The 22960-nt window shown below is 36.9% G+C and overlaps 1 protein-coding gene and 1 long non-coding RNA gene across 2 annotated transcripts in view; both read right to left on the bottom strand.

The window, feature by feature from the left end:
• The window catches only part of TMEM207 (transmembrane protein 207), a 29260-nt gene extending 23911 nt beyond the window's left edge, over positions 1-5349 (bottom strand). The window contains 3 exon segments of the mRNA XM_082393397.1: positions 949-990; positions 1487-1524; positions 3386-5349. Coding sequence (XP_082249523.1) covers positions 949-990; positions 1487-1524; positions 3386-3460 — 155 coding nt within the window. The 5' untranslated portion in view covers positions 3461-5349.
• Positions 1-22960, bottom strand: part of LOC309629419 — a 65837-nt gene that overhangs the window by 26792 nt on the left and 16085 nt on the right. The window lies entirely within an intron of this gene.

Genomic DNA, 22960 nt, shown 5'->3' with positions numbered 1-22960 from the left:
AAATGTAAATAGAACTAATAATAGATCCCACAAACACCTTCCTGTGGTGGCAAAATATTTGAAATATTGTGTCTGCCTTCAATACATTTACTTACCTTATCCGAGTTCTCCACAAAATCAGCCACTTTCTTGCCTTCTCTGTCTTAATTTTCTGTTAATTTGCATTATATTTGAGGTGGTTTCTTGTTTTTATTCAAAAGCAATGATATTAAATAATGACTGATATAACAGACATTTACATGCAAAATGATGTAGCCAAAAAGTTTGTACCTAAGTACTAATTTAAGTCCTGTGATTAATTTGTTACTATCTCTCTTTGGGCCTCAATTTCTTCACCTGAAAAAAAGGCCAATAGCCTCAGTGACTCTAAAGTTAGCTTATAAAGTTCCTTAATACCATATTCTCCTGTCCTGTTGATTGGGGAATTAGATTCAACATTTCTGATCCTTTCCAATTATGAATTTCTTTATTCTATTGTTCTGGGTCAAAGGCAGAAGATGAAAGGGCAAGATGAGACAGCCATGAGGTCCAAAGTTAGGTAAGCACACCAATAGTCAAAAGTCCATTATGTCACCAACACCAGAAGACAGAGAAAAAAGCAAGTCCAAAATCAATGCAAAGAAACAACAATGGAGAGCCATGCAGTAGCTGAAAGAGTGGCACACGTTTAATAAGCAGATGATCAATAATGGGATGATCCATCAGAAATAGGTGAAGGATTCCAGGGCCAAGGAAAGCATCCCACCCAGCATGGCCTCGTAATCTGGAGACAATGCCCGGAGACCCCGGCCTTGAGGGTAACAGTCAATGATAATTAAAAACAGCTAGCTGGCAATGAGGGCTGCTCCCAGGAGAAGATAGGGCTTGGCAGAAGTGCTTTCTGACACTTGCACAAAGTCTCAGTACATTACAGTTATCGTTAATCATCAGCAGCTTTATTAATGGCACCTTCTCTCCATCTCCCGAATAGAATTCTGAGAAGAATTAAGCCTACAGTACGAAAAGTGAGAAAATAGTGTCAATTATTCACATAACATATCAAAAGCAGTTTGAAAGGTACACATAATACAGGTTAGATCTTTGGTAGTTTGCTTATATTTGAAACCAAATTATCCAGAAAACTGTCTCCCATCATCCCTGTGAGTTACACATGTGGGTGGAGTCATAGAGGAAGTCATGATTCTTTCATGAACTTAAAGGACGCTTAAAACTTCAAGGGTGGAGAATGCAGTGAGCAAAAATACCTAGAAATCAACTAGGCCTCTTATTTGTTTAACAAAGCTGATCATAATGAAAGTGCATCTTTTCTGCTTTTAGAAAAATTGAGCCATTTGCATTTAAAAGCAATTTACTTTTTATTTTTCTTGCATGATCATAATGATCATTTGAAACTCATTTGGGGCTTCTCAAATGACTTGAGACATTTTTATTCTTTGAATTTTGAAAATGCTGAATAAAACCATGGGGCCTCTTGTTATTTACTTACATTTTGTTTTCTTCACATGGTGAGTCCGATAGCACCAACTGAAACACATGTTTAGAACAATGAAATCCAAACATCTCATGTCTAATCCTTTAATACAAACAGTGCCTAGAGACAATGCGGGTTTATATTATTTCATTTGTTTTTCTTTTTTAATTAAAAGCTCCGCAGCAGAGTCTATTGGTGCACAGAATTGTAATTGAAAAAAATCTCTGGGTAGATTCTCCAGCTCAGCAGTGACAGGAGATATATACTGGGAGCCAGATTCCTATCCTACACACCGCCATAGGTGGGTGTGGAAACACTTTGTTTTTTCTATAGGCAGATTTTGCTTTATCTAAAGAGCTTTTGTGCACCTTGCAGTTTTTCTTTGTTTTCACATATTAGCTAGAGGAAGGAGCTTCATTACTTGTGAATATTATTTTCACGCAAAGGAATCAAGTTCCCTACATGAAAACTGAAGTCCATTCTCTTAGCGTTAGTGGATATTAAATACATGCACGAAGGAGGGAGTGATTTTAACCTGCTCTAAGGCTAAGGTCAACCTAAGATCCATTGACATTCCTGTTGAGATTTACATTTTTCTCTTTATCAAAGAAGAGGGGAAAATTAATAACCTTGATTGCTTTGTTTTAAAAGACCCGAACCATAAGTTTTCTAACACAATTATCTTAGTCCTCTGTGTCGAGTCTTATAGGTTACAATAACTCACGTCACAGAGGAAAGAAAGTACTCCTATCTAGAGGACTTGCTTGCAGGTTTGTTTTTCTCTTGAACTGAGACCCTTTTCATGTACAATGAGAAAAATTGTTGAATATTATTTATATGTAGCCCTAAAAATTGTGTTGATAAGGTCAGTGAAGTATTTATTTTCCTGGACCCTACATACAAATATCAATACAAGTAAGATGTTACAAAATTTAAAATCATAGACTTGGAAATTTTGTGTGAGATATGTTTTTCTTCCCTTAAGCCCAAACTCATCTTCTTCAGCACCTCATATTTATTCCACCAAGTTTGTCTGGGCAAAGAGATTTGTGGAGTTGCTGATGGAGTCATGAATTGGCCATCAGAGAGCGTGGTAATGAACAATTTATAAGCACAGAAAATGAGTTGCACTCTCTTTTGCTAGAATGCTGCAAATAGACTTGCATACTAACTGAGAGGAAAATGAACATTCAAATTTTGTCCATAAAGAAAGTTTATTTATGAGCAGATGAAATCATTTAGGATCCAGCTTAACAGACAAACAAATAAAGCCAGCATTTCACTTTCAAGTCACTTCCTTGAAACCCTAGCAAGAAGTACACAGTGTTACATTATTACCACCTCACTTCCAATGTCAGACTTTGGAGTTATCAAGAAATGGGGAGTGAAGTCTTAATATATTTCATACCTAAATCTTTCAGATATGCTGCATTCAAGAAACACAGATACAGAAATGCAGGGATTAGTCAGAATGAGATACTAGAGCAGAGGAATCAAAATAGACTCTAAGATGGTTCTGTCTGCACTGTTCAGCACTGAAAAACTGTTGAACCTCAAGTATGTCTTTGGGCAACAGTAAACATGTCTTAAATTAATCCTGCCATGGCATTTTATGTCAATAGCACTTTTGATTTTTAAAAATTTTACAGCATAACAAAGTTAAAAAAAATTTAATCACATCATATTTCAATAGCAATAGAACTAAATAAAGAAGACATAGGACTAAGGTCATAAACCATTTTGTTATCTGTATGTTTAACCAATATATATCATGTCATAAGATTCTGGTAACACATTCTTAAAGGAAATCTTCTAACTGTCAGAGTCATTGTTACCCAAACCACAAATCTATAACAAATCAGATCCTTAGAGTAGTAGCTTTGAAAATCTTTTCCCAGAAAGAGAGATGGTTACCTGGAATAGTGGCAAACACAAGATTCCTGTTTTTGAGACCACCGAAGTGACACTTAGAAGTCTGGATCTCGACATATCTTAAAGGACAATAGGTTCAAAGATAGTGGTTTGCTGCCTGTGTTTAATCTCCGTCTTTCTCAGAACTTGTTAGCTTCTCTCTAAGTTCTGCTTCCTGCCAGGGCACTCATTAATGCTGGCTCCTTGTGACTGGTAAAGTGCTGCCAGGAGCAGGAATTTTAGGTGCAAGCTCACAGGTACTGAAAGTTCAAGGATTTCAGTTTAAACTCAGAACACTGATAATGTTTCTCAAACCCTTAAAAGCCAGGGTAATACATGCTGACCTGCAAAACTACCTGGCTGCTGAAATAGCTTACAACATTCAAGTGCATGTTTTATTCCAGGGTACTTCTGGGTTGTTTGTTTGTTTGTTTTGTAGAATTTTTTTTTTGGAAAATTTATTAGTTTTCTTCCCTTTGTTGGTCCTCTTTGCTCTTCTTTTCCAATACATCATTTTCAGTCCCAGGTGTAACCCAACCTTGGGCATAAAGCTTTCCCTGTCTCATAATAATTGCAGCTTACTTTTAAACAGAGTATATTTCAGTATTTATATAAATAAAACAACTCCAACACAACTGCCAACAAAAAAGTTACCAAAAATGTCTAAGGAAGTTCTGAAAAAGAACAATTAAATAGGCACTAAATTACTATATATTAAGACATTATAAAAGTATAAAAATTTACAAAAATTGGTACTGACACATGTAAACAAAAAGATAGATGGAACAGAATAGAGTTCAGAAATAAATTAAAATACACATAGAGATTTATTTCAGCTACCATTTTATTTTATTTTTTTAACATCTTTATTGGAGTATAATTGCTTTACAATGGTGTGTTAGTTTCTGCTGTATAACAAAATGAATCAGCTATATGTATACCTATATCCCCATATCCCCTCCCTCTTGCATCGCCCTCCCACCCTCACTATCCCACCCCTCTAGGTGGTCACAAAGCACTAAGCTGATCTCCCTGTGCTATGTGCTGCTTCCCACTAATGATCTATTTTACATTTGGTAGGGTATATATGTCAATTCCACTCTCTCACTTCATCCCAGCTTACCCTTCCCCCTCTCCGTGTCCTCAAGTCCATTCTCTACATCTGCGTCTTTATTCCTGTCCTACCCCTAGGTTCTTCAGACCATTTTCTTTTTTTAGATTCCATGTATATGTGTTAGCATATGGTATTTGTTTTTCTCTTTCTGACTTGCTGCACTCTGAATGACAGTCTCTAGGTCCATCCACCTCAATACAGATAAATCAATTTCATTTCTTTTTGTGGCTGAGTAATATTCCATTTTATATATGTGCCATGTCTTCTTTATCCATTCATCTGTTGATGGACACTTACATTGCTTCCATGTCCTGGCTATTTTATATAGAGCTGCAATGAACATTGTGGTACATGTATCTTTTTGAATTATGGTTTTCTCAGGTACATATACCCAATAGTGGGATTGTTGGGTCATATGGTAGTTCTATTTTTAGTTTTTAAGGAACCTCCATACTGTTCTCCATAGTGGCTGTATCAATTCACATTCCCACCAACAGTGCAAGAGGGTTCCCTTTTCTCCACACCCTCTCCAGCATTTACTGTTTGTAGATTTTTTGATGACGGCCATTCTGATGGTGTGAGGTGATACCTCATTGTAGTTTTGATTTGCATTTCTCTAATGATTAATGATGTTGAGCATCCTTTCATGTGTTTGTTGGCAATCTGTATATCTTCTTTGCAGAAATGTCTATTTAGGTCTTCTGCCCATTTTTGGATTGGGTTGTTTGCTTTCTGATTTTGAGCTGCATTAGCTGATTCTATAGTTTGGCGATTAATCTTTTGTCAGTTGCTTCACTTGCAAATATTTTCTCCCATTCTGAGAGTTGCATTTTTGTCTTGTTTATGGTTTCCTTTGCTGTGCAAAAGCTTTTAAGTTTCATTAGGTTCCATTTGTTTATTTTTGTTTTTATTTCTATTTCTCTGTGAGGTGGGTCAAAAGGATCTTGTTTTAATTTATGTCACAGAGTGTTCTGCCTATGTTTTCCTCTAAGAGTTTTATAGTGTCTGGCTTTACATTTAGGTCTTTAATCCATTTTGAGTTTGTTTTTCTGTATGGTGTTAGGGAGTGTTCTAATTTCATTCTTTTACATGTAGCTGTCCAGTTTTCCCTGCACCATTTATTGAAGAGGCTGTCTTTTCTCCATTGTATATTCTTGACTCCTTTATCAAAGATAAGGTGACCATATTTATGTGGGTTTATCTCTGGGCTTTCCATCCTGTTCCATTGATCTATATTTCTGTTTTTGTGCCAGTACCATACTGTCTTGATTACTGCAGCTTTGTAGTATAGTCTAAAGCCAGGGTGCCTGATTCCTCCAGCTCCGTTTTTCTTTCTCAAGATTGCTTTGGCTATTTGAGGTCTTTTGTTTTTCCATACAAATTGTGAAATTTTTTGTTCTAGTTCTGTGAAAAATGCCATTGGTAGTTTGACAGGGATTGCATTGAATCTATAGATTGCTTTGGGTAGTATAGTCATTTTCACAATGTTGATTCTTCCAATCCGAGAACATGATATATCTCTCCATCTGTTTGTATCATCTTTTTTTTTTTAATTAATTAATTAATTAATTTTTGGCTGTTTTGGGTCTTCTGTGCAAGGGCTTTCTCCAGTTGCAGCAAGCGGGGGCCACTCTTCATCGTGGTGCATGGGCCTCTCCCGGTCACGGCCTCTCTTATTGCGGAGCACAGGCTCCAGACGCGCAGGCTCAGTAATTGTGGATCACAGGCCTAGTTGCTCTGCGGCATGTGGGATCCTCCCAGACCAGGGCTCGAACCCATGTCCCCTGCATTGGCAGGCAGACTCTCAACCACTGCGCCACTAGGGAAAACCCCTGTTTGTATCATCTTTAATTTCTTTCATCAGTGTCATAGTTTTCTGTATACAGGTCTTTTGTCTCCTTAGGTAGATTTATTCCTAGGTATTTTATTCTTTTTGTTGCAGTGGTAAATGGGAGTGTTTCCTAAATTTCTCTTTCAGATTTTTCATCATTAGTGTATAGGAATGCAAGTGATTTCTGTGCATTAATTTTGTATCCTGCTACTGTACCAAATTCATTGATTAGCTCTACTAGTTTTCTCATAGCACCTTTAGGATTCTCTATGTATAGTACCATGTCATCTGCAGACAGTCACAGTTTTACTTCTTCTGTTCCAATTTGGATTCCTTTATTTCTTTTTCTTCTCTGATTCCTGTGGCTAAAACTTCCAAAACTATGTTGCATAATAGTGGTGAGAGTGGACAACCTTGTCTTGTTCCTGATCTTAATGGAAATGGTTTCAGTTTTCCACCATTGAGAACGATGTTGGCTGTGGGTTTGTCATATATGGCCTTTACTATGTTGACGTAGGTTCCCTCTATAACTACTTTCTGGAGGGTTTTTATCATAAATGTGTGCTGAATTTTGTCGAAAGCTTTTTTTGCATCTATTGAGATTATCATATGTTTTTTATCCTTCAATTTGTTAATATGGTTTATCACATTGATTGATTTGCATATATTGAAGAATCCTTGTATTCCTGGGATAAACCCCACTTGATCACAGTGTATGATCCTTTCAATGTGCTGTTGGATTCTGTTTGCTAGTATTTTGTTGAGGATTTTTGCATCTATGTTCATCAGTGATATTGACCTGTAGTTTTCTTTTTTTTGTGACATCTTTGTCTGGTTTTGGTATCAGGGTGCTGGTGGCCTCATAGAATGAGTTTGGGAGTGTTCCTTCCTCTGCAATTTTTTGGAAGAGTTTGAGAAGGATAGGTGTTAGCTCTTCTCTAAATGCTTGATAGAATTCACCTGTGAAGCTATCTGTCCTGGGCTTTTGTTTTTTGGCAGATTTTTAATCACAGTTTCAATTTCAGTGCTTGTGATTGGTCTGTTTATATTTTCTATTTCTTCCTGGTTCAGTCTCGGGAGGTTGTGCTTTTCTAAGAATTTGTCCATTTCTTCCAGGTTGTCCATTTTATTGGCATAGAGTTGCTTATAGTAATCTCTCATGACCCTTTATATTTCTGAAGTGTCGGTTGTTACTTCTCCTTTTTCATTTCTAATTCTATTGATTTGAGTGTTCTCCCTTTTTTTCTTGATGAGTCTGGCTAATGGTTTATCAATTTTGTTATCTTCTCAAAGAACCAGCTTTTAGTTTTACTGATGTTTACTATTGTTTCCTTCAGTTATTTTTCATTTATTTCTGATATGATCTTTATGATTTCTTTCCTTCTGCTAACTTTGGGTTTTTTCTGTTCTTCTTTCTCTAATTGCTTTCAGTGTAAAGTTAAGTTGTTTATTTGAGATTTTTCTTGTTTCTTGAGGTAGGATTGTATTGCTATAAACTTCTCTCTTGGAACTGCTTTTGCTGCATCCCATATGTTTTGGGTCTTCGTGCTTTCATTGTCATTTGTTTCTAGGTATTTTTTGATTTCCTTTTTGATTTCTTCAGTGATCTCTTGTTTATTTAGTAGCATATTGTTTAACCGCCATGTGTTTGTATTTTTTACAGATTTTTTCCTGTAATTGATATCTAGCCTCATAGCGGTGTGGTTGGAAAAAATACTTGCTACTATTTCAATATTCTTAAATTTACCAGGCTTGATTTGTGACCCAAGATATGATCTATCCTGGACAATATTCCATGAGCACTTGAGAAGAAGTGTATTCTGTTGTTTTTGGATGGAATGTCCTATAAATATCAATTAAGTCCATCTTGTTTAATGTGTCATTTAAAGCTTGTGTTTTCTTATTTATTTTCATTTTGGATGATCTCTCCATTGGTGAAAGTGAGGTGTTAAAGTCCCCTACTATGAATGTGTTACTGTCAATTTCCCCTTTTTTGGCTGTTAGCATTTGCCTTTTGTATTGAGGTGCTCCTATGTTGGGTGCATAAATAGTAACAATTTTTATATCTTCTTCTGGTATTGATCCCTAGATCATTATGTAGTGTCCTTCTTTGTCTCTTGTAATAGTCTTTGTTTAAAAGTCTATTTTGTCTGATATGAGAATTGCTACTCCAGCTTCCTTTTGATTTCCATTTGCATGGAATATCTGTTTTCCATCCCCTCACTTTCAGTCTCTATGTGTCCCTAGGTCTGAAGTGGTTCTCTTGTAGACAGCATATATACAGGTCTTGTTTTTTTTTTCCATTAGCCAGTCTATGTCTTTTGGTTGGAGCATTTAATCCATTTACATTTAAGGTAGTTATCAATATGTATGTTCTTATTTCCATTTTCTTAATTGTTTTGAGTTTGTTATTGTGGATCTTTTCCTTCTCTTGTGTTTCTGCCTAGAGAAGTTCCTTTAACATTTGTTTTAAAGCTGGTTTCATGGTGCTGAATTCTCTTGCTTTTACTTGTCTGCAAAGATTTTAATTTCTCCGTCGAATCTGAATGAGATCCTTGGTGGGTAGAGTAATCTTGGTTGTAGGTTTTTCCCTTTCATCACTTTTAATATGTCCTGCCACAGCCTTCTGGCTTGCAGAGTTTCTGCTGAAAGATCAGCTGTTAACCTTATGGGGATTCCCTTGTATGTTATTTGTTGCTTTTCCCTTGATGCTTTTAATATTTTTTCTTTGTATTTAAATTTTTTAGTTTGATTAATATGTGTCCTGGCGTGTTTCTCCTTGGATTTATCCTGTATGGGACTCTCTGTGCTTCCTGGACTTGATTGACTATTTCCTTTCCCATATTAAGGAAGTTTACAACTATAATCTCTCCAAATATTTTCTCAGTCCCTTTCTTTTTCTCTTCTTCTTCTGGTACCCCTATACTTCGAATGTTGGTGTGTTTAATGTTGTCCCAGAGGTTCTGAGACTGTCCTCAATTCTTTTCATTCTTTTTTCTTTATTCTGTTCTGCAGTAGTTGTTTCCACTATTTTATCTTCCAGGTCACTTCTTCTGCTTCAGTTATTCTGCTATTGATTCCTTCTAGAGAATTTTTAATTTCATTTATTGTGTTGTTCATCATTGTTTGTTTGCTCTTTAGTTCTTCTCGGTCCTTTTTAAACGTTTCTTGTATTTTCTCCATTATATTTGCAAGATTTTGGATCATCTTTACTATCATTACTCTGAATTCTTTTTCAGGTAGACTGCCTATTTCCTCTTCATTTGTTTGGTCTGGTGGGTTTTTACCTTGCTCCTTCATCTGCTGTGTGTTTCTCTGTCTTCTTATTTTGCTTAACTTATTCTATTTGGGGGTGTCCTTTTTGCAGGCTGCAGGTTCATTGTTCCCATTGTTTTTGTTGTCTGCCCCCAGTGGGTAAGGTTGGTTCTGTGGGTTGTGTAGGCTTCCTGTTAGAGGGGACTAGTGCCTGTGTTCTGGTGGATGAGGCTGGATCTTGTCTTTCTCATGAGCAGGACCACGTCCTGTGGTGTGTTTTGGGGTGTCTGTGAACTTATTATGATTTTAGGCATCCTCTCTGCTAATGGGTGGGGTTGTGTTCCTGTCTTGCTAGTTGTTTAGCTTGGGATGTCCAGCACTGGAGCTTGCTGTTGATTGAGGGGAGCTGGGTCTTAGCATTGAGAGGTAGATCCCTGGGAGAGCTCTTGCCAGTTGATATTATGTGGGGCCAGGAGATCTCTGGTGGTCCAGTGTCCTGAACTTGGCTCTCCCATCTCCAAGACTCAGGCCTGACACCTGGCTGGAACACCAAGACACTGTCAGCAACATGGCTCAGAAGAAAAGGGAGAAAAAGTAAAAATAAAGAATGAAAAAAAATAAAATAAAATGCAGTTATTAAAATAAAAAAATTTAAAAATTGTTAAAGTTAAAAAAAAAAAAAAGAGCAACCAACCAATAAACAAATCCACCAATGGTAACAAGCACTAAAATCTATACTTAAAAAAAAAAAACAAAAAAACAAAAAAACCACAGACAGAACCCTAGGACAAATGGTAAAAGCAAAGCTATACAGACAAAATCACAAAAAGAAGCATACGTATGCACACTCACAAAAAGAGAAAAAAGAAAAATATATATATACAAAAAATAAAGCAAGAAAGCAAACCCCAAGTATACAGTTGCTCCCAAAGTCCACCACCTCAATTTTGGGATGATTTATTGACTATTCAGGTATTCCACAGATGCAAGGTACATGAGGTTGATTGTGGAGATTTAATCAACTTCTCCTGAGGCTGCTCGGAGAAATTTCCCTTTCTCTTCTTTGTTTGCACAACTCCTGGGGTTCAGCTTTGGATTTGGCCCCATCTCTGCATGTAGGTCACCATCTGGTGTCTGTTCTTCACCAAGACAGGAGGGGATTAAAGGAGTGGCTGATTAGGGGGCTCTGGCTCACTCAGGCATGGGGGAGGGAGGGGTACCTTAGTTATAATTGGAACGTGGGGTGAGCCTACGGCAGCAGAGGCCAGTGTGATGTTGCACCAGCCTGAGGCACACCATGTGTTCTCCTGGGGAAGTTGTCCCTGGTTCACAGGACCCTGGCAGTGGTGGGCTGCACAGGCTCCTGGGAGGGGAGGTGTGAATAGTGACCTGTGCTTGCACACAGGCTTCTTGGTGGCTGCAGCAGCAGCCTTAGCCTTTCATACCCATATCTGGTGTCCACGCTGATAGCTGCAGCTCGAGCCCGTCTCTGGAGCTCGTTTAGGCGGTGCTCTGAATCCCCTCTCCTCGCGCACTGTGAGACAATGTTCTCTTGGCTCTTCGGCAGGTCCAGACTTTTTCCCGGACTCCCTCCAGGCTAGCTGTGGCGCACTAGTCCCCTTCAGGGTGTGTTCACACAGCCAACCCCAGTCCTCTCCCTGGGATCTGACCTCTGAGGCCCGAGCCTCAGCTCCCAGCCCTCACCCTCCCCAGCAGGTGAGCAGACAGGTCTCTCAGGCTGGTGAGTGCTGGTTGGCACCAATCCTCTGTGTGGAAATCTCTCTGCTTTGCCCTCCACACCCTTGTTGCTGGGCTGTCCTCCATGGCTCCAAAGCTTTCCTCCCCCGCACACCCCCTGTCTCTACCAGTGAAGGGTATTCCTAATGTGTGGAAACTTTTCCTTCTTCACAGCTTTCTCTCTGAGGTGCAGGTCCTGTCCCTATTCTTTTGTCTCTGTTTTTTCTTTTCTCTTTTGCCCTACCCAGGTACATGGGTAGTTTTTTGCCTTTTGGGAAGTCTGAGGTCTTCTGCCAGCATTCAGTAGGTGTTCTGTAGGAGTTGTTCCACATGTAGATGTATTTTTGATATATTTGTGGGGAGGAAGGTGATCTCCACATCTTACTCCTCCACCATCTTGAAGGTCCCCCCTCAGCTGCCATTTTAAACCAGTAAGGAATAGATACTCTTCAGGGAATGATGAAGAACTGAGTGCTTAGGTGGAAAGAATGCAACAAATGACTTTTAAGATGCTTAAACATGTTCATAATTAGATAAATACAACTTACCATTATAATCAGATCTGCAAGTTCAAAAAATCAATAGTAAATTAAGGAGAGATCGATATGGGAAGTAAATCCTCTCTTATATGATTGGGAAAACTGCACAGCCTCTTTGGAAAATACTTAGGCAATATCTATTAACCTAAAAACTGAATATACCCTTTGGCCAAGAATTTCCCTTTCAGGAACATATCTTACAGATACTACTTACACATGGCACAAATCATTACATGCAATGATGTTCACCAAAGCGTTGTTGGTAATAACAAAATACTGGAAACAGCAAATGTCCATCAAAATGTGACTGATTAAATACAAAATGATTACATCTACTCAACAGAATACTATGCAGTTTAAAACGTTGTTTAAAAAGGTGGAGGCAGATCACAGATGCTGATATATTGTAGAAAAGCTTCTAAGATTTATCATTAAGTGAAAGGAACCAGTTTAGAGCACTGTGTAAATCTTCTACCTTTTATGAAACAAATAGGGAAGTATAGCTTATAGTGTTTTCTCTCTATATAAAATCTGCATATATATGCTTATACATGGATAGAATGTCTTTGCCTAAAACTATTAACAGTAATATATCTGTATGAAGGAAATGAGAGTCTGAGGAAACAAGAGTAGGAGTGATTTACTTTTCACTGTTAGTGTCTAGTATGTTTGATTTTATTTTTATTTCTTTCATCTAAACATTTTGTACACACAATGCATTTCTAAGGGCCAATTTTGAAGCCAATCATCTAGAATTCAGAACAAGATATTGTAGGTCAAGCCCCAGCCAGCATAATTCATGAAATCCAATTCAAATGATAATACGTGGATTCATTTATGATCACATACATACACTAGAAACAAACGAGCCATGTTAGTTATCTAAACTACTGTTCTGAATTGGCCATTAAGGTATATGGATTAGTTGAGCTGCATCTGGACGGGCTGAGCAGGCTGTGTGCGGGCCTCAGTCTGTTTAGTATGCTGCCACAGACACAGCCATGAATTTCAAAACAGAGGAAGGGCTTGGTGCCACTGCCAATGAGGGATAAGTAAACCAAGCCTACAGTATTATTTGTCTCTAAGACACCCTCCATTTTGAGTGTCTCTGAAGCCTGTAATTAAACAGAATGAAAACTAGGCTTTTCACTGGTGAACTTATTTATTAGGCGGTCAGAAGCCTGACTTCCTTCAGTGGAGTCAGTGATCTTAAGAATTCCTAGGAAAGGAAGGGAAAGCCAGATAACTAGAAAAGAGATGAAATAGAAACATGGGCAGGATATTTGGTTTAGCCTTAGAAACTGGAACTATGACTAATCAGATACATAGATTAAATAATTCTCATGAAACACACACACACACACACACACACACACACACACACACACACACAGGATCCCACGGCAGGTGGCTGACTGGGAGTATGGCAGCTAATTGGAGGTGGAGTCTATCTTCACAATAATACCACAAGTGCCATTACTGTATCTGATGCTAAAATAAAGTTCATACTCATCACTACCTTTCTCTTCACAGATTGCTATTTATCTGTTTAATTCTGGACTTTCTCACAGCACTCTCAAAGGCCAGCATGGTAGATTTTCCTAAGACAGTAGTTTTCCTAGAGCATTCCCTTCCCAGCTTCATGACAGCTTGATGGTCTTGGAAAAGGAAGTGTGCCCATGAATGTCTTTTTACATGCATATTTAAGCTTTTTATTTTGAATTAATTGTAGACTCACATGCAGTTTTAAGAAATAATACAGAGGTCTCATGTACCATTTATCCAGTTTTCCCAATGGTAACATCTTGCTTAACTACTGTACAATATCACAAGCAGGAAATTGATACTGATACGATCTACCATCTGCATGATCTTTGTACTTTATGTTTTAACATTTAAAAGTTGTGATTAATCTAATAACTTCGTTCAACTGCATGCTTATGTGCACGGACTTGTGGTAGTGAGTGAACATCCCTAGGAATTCAAGCTGAAGATGGATGACTGCTATCCATAACAATACAATCTCTTACGTCGCTAAGATTCTATGGACTCCTTATGTTTGGATGTAAGGGTGGAAAGAAGCAAAACTCTTGGAAAGAATCAAGAAGAAAAAGAAGAAAAAGAAAGAGGATGTGTACTGTGACGATATATAAGATTACACTCGCAAGATTTACTGAATATTTGGATGTTGGACCTATAATTCTTATCTTTGTAACAAAAGAATGGGCAGATATATGTTCAATAATACAGTGCTGGTCATTTACCCAGCCTTTTGCCTATGCTAAAAGGAAGTAAATCCTACAGGGAAGGAGGGACATGAGAGCATATGAAACTATTCTCTGGATTCGGAGGCTGGCAGAAGTTCAAATTCCCTGAAGTTCTAAAGTCATATTGCTGTTTGTCCTTAAAGGTCATGGAATGCACCTGTTCAAAAAAAAAAAAATCTAAGGACCAAAATTCAAGGGATTAATAAGAATAAATAGAAGATATGAATAGAAGTGGGCAACATATAAAGGAAGGTCCAAAGAATAAGCAAGAAAGCCTCAGCCACTCTCTTTATGGAAGTTAAAGGAGCAGGATAAGATGGCCTGGGCTGAGTCATCACCTTGCCACTAACCAGAAGAGTGACAATGAAATGTTTATCTTCTCTAAAAACTATGTTATCTGCAAAACTGTGATAGTAATATTGACTTATTTCCTTCACGTAATTTTTTTAAAAAGATCAACTTGAAAATATCAGCATGGATTCAGATAAGGCACAGAGATAAGGAACTAATCACTGGAGCATAATAAAATAAAATAAAGAATTCCAAAATTAGTTCAGTTCATGGAAGCTATGGGAGTCAGGGTTATGCAAGGAGGACATTAAATGAGGAAGCATATCTGGTTGTCCAGTTTCATCATTTGTTTCTTCTCCCCAGTGAAGAGAAATATTGATCACATTGCTAAATCAATGGTTGATTTTCAGTCTTCATCTTACTTGACCTAATTGGTAGCTTTTCACTTAGGTAATCACTTCTTCCTCCTTTAAACACTTCTTCACTTCCAGTGACTGCTTCTCTCCGTCTTATTTGCTGATTTCCCCTCATTTCCCCAGACTTGACATGTTAGGGGTGTCCTAAGGCTGAACCTCAGACCTTTTATTTTTCTATACACATTCACACTTTTGGAAATCTCATTCAATCTCGTACACTATCATTCATAAACTGACAACTCCAAAACTCACATGTCCAATCCAGATCTCTTCCCTGAACTCATAACCAACTGCCTGCTCAATGTCACCATTTGGTGTTTACTAGCCTTCTGCAAATAAACTTGCTGCAAATCTATCTTCTCATTTCCCCCATCTCCCCTTACCCTTATTCCCACAGATCTTCCCTGGATCAGTGCATTGTAACTATTTCCTTTTGGTTGTTCAGTCCAAAGAGGCTGGTAAAACATTTTTGAGTTCACCAATCTCCAATCAATCAGCAAATATTGTAGTCTCTACTTTCAAGTTACATACAGAACCCAACACTTTTCATTACCTCCACCAGCAATTTTCATCTGAATTAATTGCCAGTCCTCATCATTTGTTGCCTGAATTATTTTAATAGCTTCCTGTCAGTCCTTCTGTTTTTACACTTGCCTGCCCACAATCAACTCTCAATACAGCAACCACATGATGCTCTTAACTATAAGTTAGATCCTATCACTCCCATGCACAAAACTCTCAAGTGGCTTCTAATTTCCCTCAGAGTGAAGAAAGGAAGTCCTTACAATGGGTTACAAAGTCTCACAAGGTCTGTTCTCTCTTCCCTTTCTGGCCTCATGTTCTACTGGTCTCCTTTGATTCACTCTGTTCCCAGCACACTGAAGTCCTTGCTTTTCCTTGAACTTCCCAGGCATTCTCCTACCTCTGGGCCTTTGCATTTACTCTTCTCTCAGCCTGCGAGGCACCTCCCTCATTTATCCATGTGACTTACTCTTTCACCTCCTTAAGCTCTTTGCTCAAATGCCACATTCTTAGTGAGGCTTTCTCTGACCTCTATATTTGGTATTACAACCTCCTTCCCAGCCAACACTCCCTATTCTCTTTGTGTGATTTATGTTTTCAAAAAAATTTTGTGAAATGCCTATTTGTCATACTACATTTATGACTTTTATTTATTATTTTCTCCCTTTTCTGGAATAAAAACATTATGAGGAAAGGAAGTTTTGTCTGTTTGGTTCACTGTGTATCTCCAGTACCTAAAACAGTGCCTTTCACATGTTAAGTACTCAATAAAGATTTGTTGAATAGAAGAACTAATTGATTAATTGAGGTAAGAGTGAATGAGCTAGCTTAGAGTCTGGCTAAAGAACATCTCAGACAGCTGGCTGACTCTATAGAGAACAAGTTCCTTGTGGGAGCAGGGGTCCAGGCATTCTTCTACAGTGAAGGTGTCTTCCAGATTGTATGAGAGGGAAAAAATAAGCACAAATTTAAGGTCACTTTTGCTTGGATTTTACTGACCATGCTACTCTTACATGAATATAAGAAGGTGTCAACCAGGAAAAAAAATGCAGCGGGAAGAAGAGAATCAGAATTGATAAAAAGGCACGGTAGTCAGATGAATCTAAGATCACCTTGGAGAGATAGAGTCTCTAAAGCTTTTTGAATGGAAAAACTTGACATTGGTTTGTTCTACACTCATTACTAGATTGTACCAACAACTAAGAGGCCATGTCTGAAATGGACCATTAAATGTAGTCCTTTGCAGATTTAACACAAGTTATATCACTCTGAAGAGTGCTTTGACATAACTTAGAGTTAAACATTTGCTGTAAATGCCACTGTTTATGGTAATAATTGACAAACCTTGCTTAGGTTAGATGTGAGTAAGAGTAAGAGTTGTTTTGTTAACTGGTAACATTACTGAATTCCTGAAAATTGCAAATTCTGTTTGTGTTTTAAAAACCATTGGATTAACATTGCAGTTGCTAAATAGCTGAGTTTGTTGCTCTGTTAAATATAATGTGACAGATATTAAACTCTACCTCTTGGTTCCTTTCACAAATTTCAGTGGAATTTTTTTTGTCAAATATTAAAAATTTAGGACTCTAACTTCCAATTTTGATTTTATAAAACATTACTCAAACCTTTGTGAATGTGAGGGATAAATATTCTTAACTTTTTTTCTATCTCACATTCCTTCCCTCCCTACTTTCATTTTGGAGTGCCTGATTTTCTTCCTTTCACATAAAAATAGAGTCAACGTTTCTTTCAAAAGAATAATCAAAAACGGCTTTTGAACTTTTTGTTGTCTTAAACCCAGAATAGGTAGTGGGAGAATCCAGAGTTTACCAATTTTGCTAACTTTGTTGTCATGACAGTAAAAGGCAAATGTGTCTTGCTTGGACCAACTATCCATATGGAAATTGGTTCAATTTGGTTTGTAGAAAGAATACATGCTGCAGGAGGTTTAGTTTATTTCCATACTTTGTACTGACAAAATAGCCATGACTTTCTGTTCCAAGGGATTGTACTAACTGTAGCTGCTAATTATCAAGTGTCTGTCACTGTGCTAAGCAATTTATAAACATTGATTCACTTAAGACTAGCCATGCTTTATTTTCATGTAAAGTCATTCCATTTACAGTTGGAAAAACTAAAGCTATGGAACTTCCGTTACTTGCCAAAGTTCACACAGCTAGGAAGAAACAGAGGTGGAATTGAAGTAGATGACCGTGACTGCCCTATGTATATACAAATGCTCTTCTTCTCCCTTTAACTTCCACTTATTGCCTTGTAGACATGAGTACAGAGTCACCATTCTGTTATTATAAGAATATCAGTGATGGTCACTCAATGAGCTTTGCTTCCACAGGACTTTCTTGGTACCCAGTGTGTGCCAGATACTGGGATAAATAGGTGGAACCTCAAGGCTGTTCCTCATGTCTATTAAAGACTGACTGGAATAGGTTTTCTCTGATAACTGTGTAAAGAAAATTCAATTAGAATTTACAGAGATAGCAATTATTTTTGCATTGGAAAGAGCTGAAAACAATGATGACTCTCCAAAATCTACTCTGCCTTCCTTATAATGCTGATTTTACTGAACCATTTCTTCTTCTTTCAACCCCATGGATGGCTCAAACATTTGTGTTGTCCATTCACTCACCTTGTTAATAATTAGTGTAGGCATGGTATGTGACCCAGTTATAGACAATGAGACATGGGAAGAAATATGCTGTAAGAGACATGGATTATAGGAAACATTCCTCCACACTAATGAAATATTAACCAGAGAATGATTTTAAAAAAACTTTCTGACTTTGCATATTTTGTGTTTAAAATATTATGTCTATTTCATAGCAGGTTTCATGGGAGATGATACTGAAGATAGATCCAAGGTGCATTGTAAAAGATGCATAGAGGTAAACTGAAGTGCAAGGGCATCTCAGGTAGAAATAACAGAGTTGGCAAAGGTACAGAGAGTCAAAATTGTGTAAGATACAGTTGGGAATGGCAACCAGGGACTCCAATGGAGCTAGGACCAGGAATGTAGGCCCAGATCATGGAGATTTGCAATATTAGAATAAAGAGACTAGAAAAGTCTTTCCCTTCAGGAAATAAAAATGGTTAGAAGATTTTGGGGTAAGATGACACAGTAATCAGTATCTAATCTGAAGATGACTCTGGCTGGAGAAAATGACAGGTGAAGTATTTGCAGTTATTAACATCTAAATTCGCAAAAATGACTACATGTACTTCAGCATATTATTAATAATTAATCATGTGTTTATTTAGTTTTTATTCAGATGTTAGACATACTAATAATTAACCAGATTTCTAACAGAATGATGAAAATAATGGACTATAAATGTACCAAAATGTCAAAGAAGCAAAATATTTATTTTCCTTTCACATAAATTTGCCAGAAATTCTCTTAAATGAGGAATGTGAAAGAAAATAAAAGATTGACTACTGTATGCCCTGGGGAAAAATTTATGCTCCATGGAGTCTGCATTCCACTGTGGCTGAGGAAAGGAGCACTTTGTATTTGTAATTTAGACTATAATTTGGGTTGTGATAGGGTGACACTAAGTGGCTGAAAAGGGAAAGGCTTAGTCAATAGAAATCAAAATAAGAACAAAAAATTGCACTGTGGTGACATTTATGACTCCCAGGCAACAGCATTAGGAAATTATACTCATAGTAGTTTGGAATCATTAAAAAAAATCAACATTAGCAATTTCTCTCCTTCTGAGTAGCTCAACTCTCATCCATTCTTATAAATGGATGATAAAAGCCAATGGAAATTGAATCATATAAGATAAATCAGTAAATAAGAGTTTTCCCTTTTAAATTAAAATATATATATATATATTGCTATTGTATTTCCGGACTCAAAGGTATATTTATTAGATAACATTTTTTTCTTTTGTGGTGTTATTAATACCAATAGTAAAATAATAATAATTTTACTTTTCAGCTTATAAAACTTACAGTGGTTTTTCAACTCAATATCTCTGAGTAAATTTACTCAAATAAATAAATATATACATAATATTTAGCTGAGTAATTGCTTTTGGACCCCTTCAAAAATTTCTACCTGAAGGTGAAAGAATACAATACAAAAGAAAACATGACATTCTGGCAAAATTTATAATCAATTTGTGTTGTTATTTCCCTTAATGCTTTGAGAACTCTCTTTTTAAAGCAACTATATTTTTATTCACTGAAAATCAAAAGAACTTCCTAGTCCAATATTCAATCGTTCATTATTTATTTATTCATTTATTTTTTCATTCAATAAATATTAGATTGAACCACATAAAATTGTTATTTTTTATTGGTTAAAAATGGCTAGGACTTCCCTGGTGGTCCGGTGGTTAAGATTCCATGCTTCCACTGAAGGGGGCACAGGTTGGATCCCTGGTCGGGGAAGTTCTGCATGCTGCACGATGCGGCCCAAAAAAAAAAGGCTAAATATTGGCAATTACATATTATTCAACCTGCTATTTATTAAGTTCTTCTAGATGATGGTGGTAGATATATGGTATCTTTACTCATGGACCTCTGACCTCTGACATGTGACCCATCAGTCTAGTAGGAACAACCTCCACTGAGACAGACCATTTTATCTTTTAGATAATTCTCATAAAATGTAGAAATTTTCTTCCTTCAGTTGTGTTAAAATCTTGCTTTCTGCACCTTCTAATATTGGTTCTAGTTCTGGCTTTTTTTTTTTTTCCCCCTCCCCCTCCCCTAGTTCTGGCTTTTGAAGCCACAAAAAAGAAATCTACTCCATTTAATACATGATTAGTCTCTGAATATCAGAAACTCAACTGCACTTATTTCTGCTTCTATTTTGTGGTTTTACCTCTCTCGATTAAACATTTTAGTTGCCTCATCTGAAACGTGGTAATCTCAAATTGGTATTTGAAAATGTTGGCCACTGCATCTTCCAGATATTTTACCTCTCTGAGCTTCTGTTACATCTCTTTTCTGGCTTTCTTCCTGCCTCTCAGATTCTCCTTCATTTTCTCTGGATTATTTTTCTTTTACTCACCCCTTCAATATTATTGTTCCCAGCCTTAGCCCTTTACCTTGTCCACTAAAGTGACCCTAGATGACCTCATCCTGTCCCTTGGCTTCAACTGTCACCCACTTGCTAAATGTTTCCAGCTCTAGCTGAAAACTCTCTTAACCAGAGACCTGTATATTCAACTGCCCCATAGATATCTCTACTTGGAAGTTTCATCTGTACTAAACGTATCCACTGCTCATGTATCCACAATACATCATCTTATATTCATCAGTTAATCTGTATTCTCTGTGTGTTATTTTTCCATTCACCCTGTCACTCAAGGCAGAAGCATAGATGTTGTCTGATACCATCATTCTTATCCCCTGCTCACCCCTCACCCCACACATATAAAAAGTAATTAATCAGTAATAAGCACAAATTCTATTTCCTTAATTGCTCTCAAAACCATCTCTTCCTATTTTCACTGGTTCAGGAATGAATCTCTGTAATATGTTTGGTTTTGTATTGTTGTGCTGTTTTTAATATTTTTATCTCTGTCTTACCTCTCTTACCCTCTCCCAATATAATTTCTCAGGTAGACTGATTTTTCAAAGCTGTAAAGTTGATCAAGTAATTCTGTTTCTTAAAAAATATACATTGGTTTCTAACAGCTTTTAGGATAAAATTCAAACTCCCTAATTTAGTACAAAAAAGGAGAGAAATAAGAGAAGGAGATGAAGCATCTCGATGTCTTAATGGATCAATTTAATTATTCTTCAATGAGGATGAGAAGAGAAAGTGTTAGAAAAAGAGGAAGACAGGGAGAGAGGAAAAGAGGGAAAAAGAGAAGGAAAGAAGAAGAAGGAGGAAGAGAGAGGGAGAGGGATGGGAGAGGGAGAAGGGGAGAGAAGAAAAGATGGGCCAAAGTTAGGAAGATAACCAAGTGAACTTATTTCCTGAGCTTCCTGAAAGTGGGAGGCGAAAGAGAGAGTTCAATACAACTGGGTCTATACAGAAGTGGCAGCCTGAGTCAACTCACCTGTCTAAATACTTAGAAAAAATTATAGTGACAGGGGTAAATGGCTATTTTTACCCTTAACCTGTTCAGTGATCTCCTTTCCATAGAACCATTATTGCCTTGAAATCTGACCAATCTGAATAAATTTCCATTTTGCCTGGGTAAGGGTAAAGGGACAAAGTATTTGCTAGATGGAGGGAGTATACTTTTTCCTCCTATTAATTCTTTCACTTTCCAATTCATCATAATCTTATAAAATGAGGCAAGTGATATATTACACACCCTCTATTTAATGAATCCACTAACTATATGTTTTACATTTTCCTATCTTATCTAAAAGATTATGAGAAATTTGTGTCAAAATTCACTAAGACTGTAGTATTGCCAGATATAACAGTCATACAAAGTTGTCTGAAAAATTAAATGAGATAATTTGGAAAGAACTTGTTCTTTAATGAACAATTTACCTCATTTCACTTTTTATTTTTTGTTTTATTTTACAGAATTATTGCAGTATAATAAATGTGACATAAACTACAAATTATTTAAAGTCAAATTATTTATACTTCAGTGAATTTGACATATGTATACACCCATGAATCTGTTACCGTAATCAAGATGTTGAACAATTCCACCAACCCCCAAATTTTCTCAAGCCTCTTTGTGTTCCATCCCTTCCTCCAACCAGTCCCCAAACAATCACTATCTGATTTCTGATTCTACAGATTACTAACAGGCTTTAGAATTTTATATAAATGGAATCATACAGTATGAGCTCTTCTATGTCTGGCTTCTTCCACTCAAATTCAACCATGTTGCTGCATGTTCATTTATTTGTATTGCTGCATAATATCCCATTTGCCACAGTTTATTTATTAATTAACCTATTGATGAATATTTGATCGTTTGCAGGTTTTATCAATTACAAATAAAGCTTCTATGAACATTCATGTACAAGTTTTTATTGAGGCACAGATTTTCCTTCCTCTTGGAAGTGTCTAGGAATGGAATGGCTAGGTCAGCTGGAAGATGTATGTTTAACTATTTAGGAAAATTTCAAACTGTTTTTCAATGCAGTTGTAACATGTTACTTTCCCATCAGCAGTGTATGATAGTTACAGTTGCTCCACATTTGTTGTCAACATCTGGTACAGTCATTTTAAGGTATGTAGTGATATATCATGGTGATTTTTAGTTGAATCCTCTGATGACCAAAGATGTTTAAGCATATTTTCATATGTTATTGGACATTTGTACACCTTTTATGAAATGTGTGTTCAAATCTTGCCAATGTTTTTAACTGAGTTCTATTGTGATTGAGTTGTAAGAGTTTTTTTTTTTTTTTTTTTTTACTGGTTCAAGTTTTTTTCTCTTTTTAAAAATTTTTTTAAAAAATTTATTTAATTTTTTTTATACAGCAGGTTCTTACTAGTTATCTATTTTATACATATTAGTGTATATACGTCAATCCTAATCTCTCAGTTCATCCCACCACCACCCCCCGCCCCCCGCCCCCATTTGCCCCCCTTCGTGTTCATACTTTTAAGAGTTTTTAATATATTCTGGATACAAGTCCCTTTGTCTCATAT

Source organism: Balaenoptera borealis (genome assembly GCF_965194805.1).
Source record: "Balaenoptera borealis genome assembly, chromosome: 5".
Lineage (NCBI taxonomy): Eukaryota > Metazoa > Chordata > Mammalia > Artiodactyla > Balaenopteridae > Balaenoptera > Balaenoptera borealis.
Note: the sequence above shows the minus strand (reverse complement) of the source record. Positions and strands in the feature narration are given on the sequence as shown.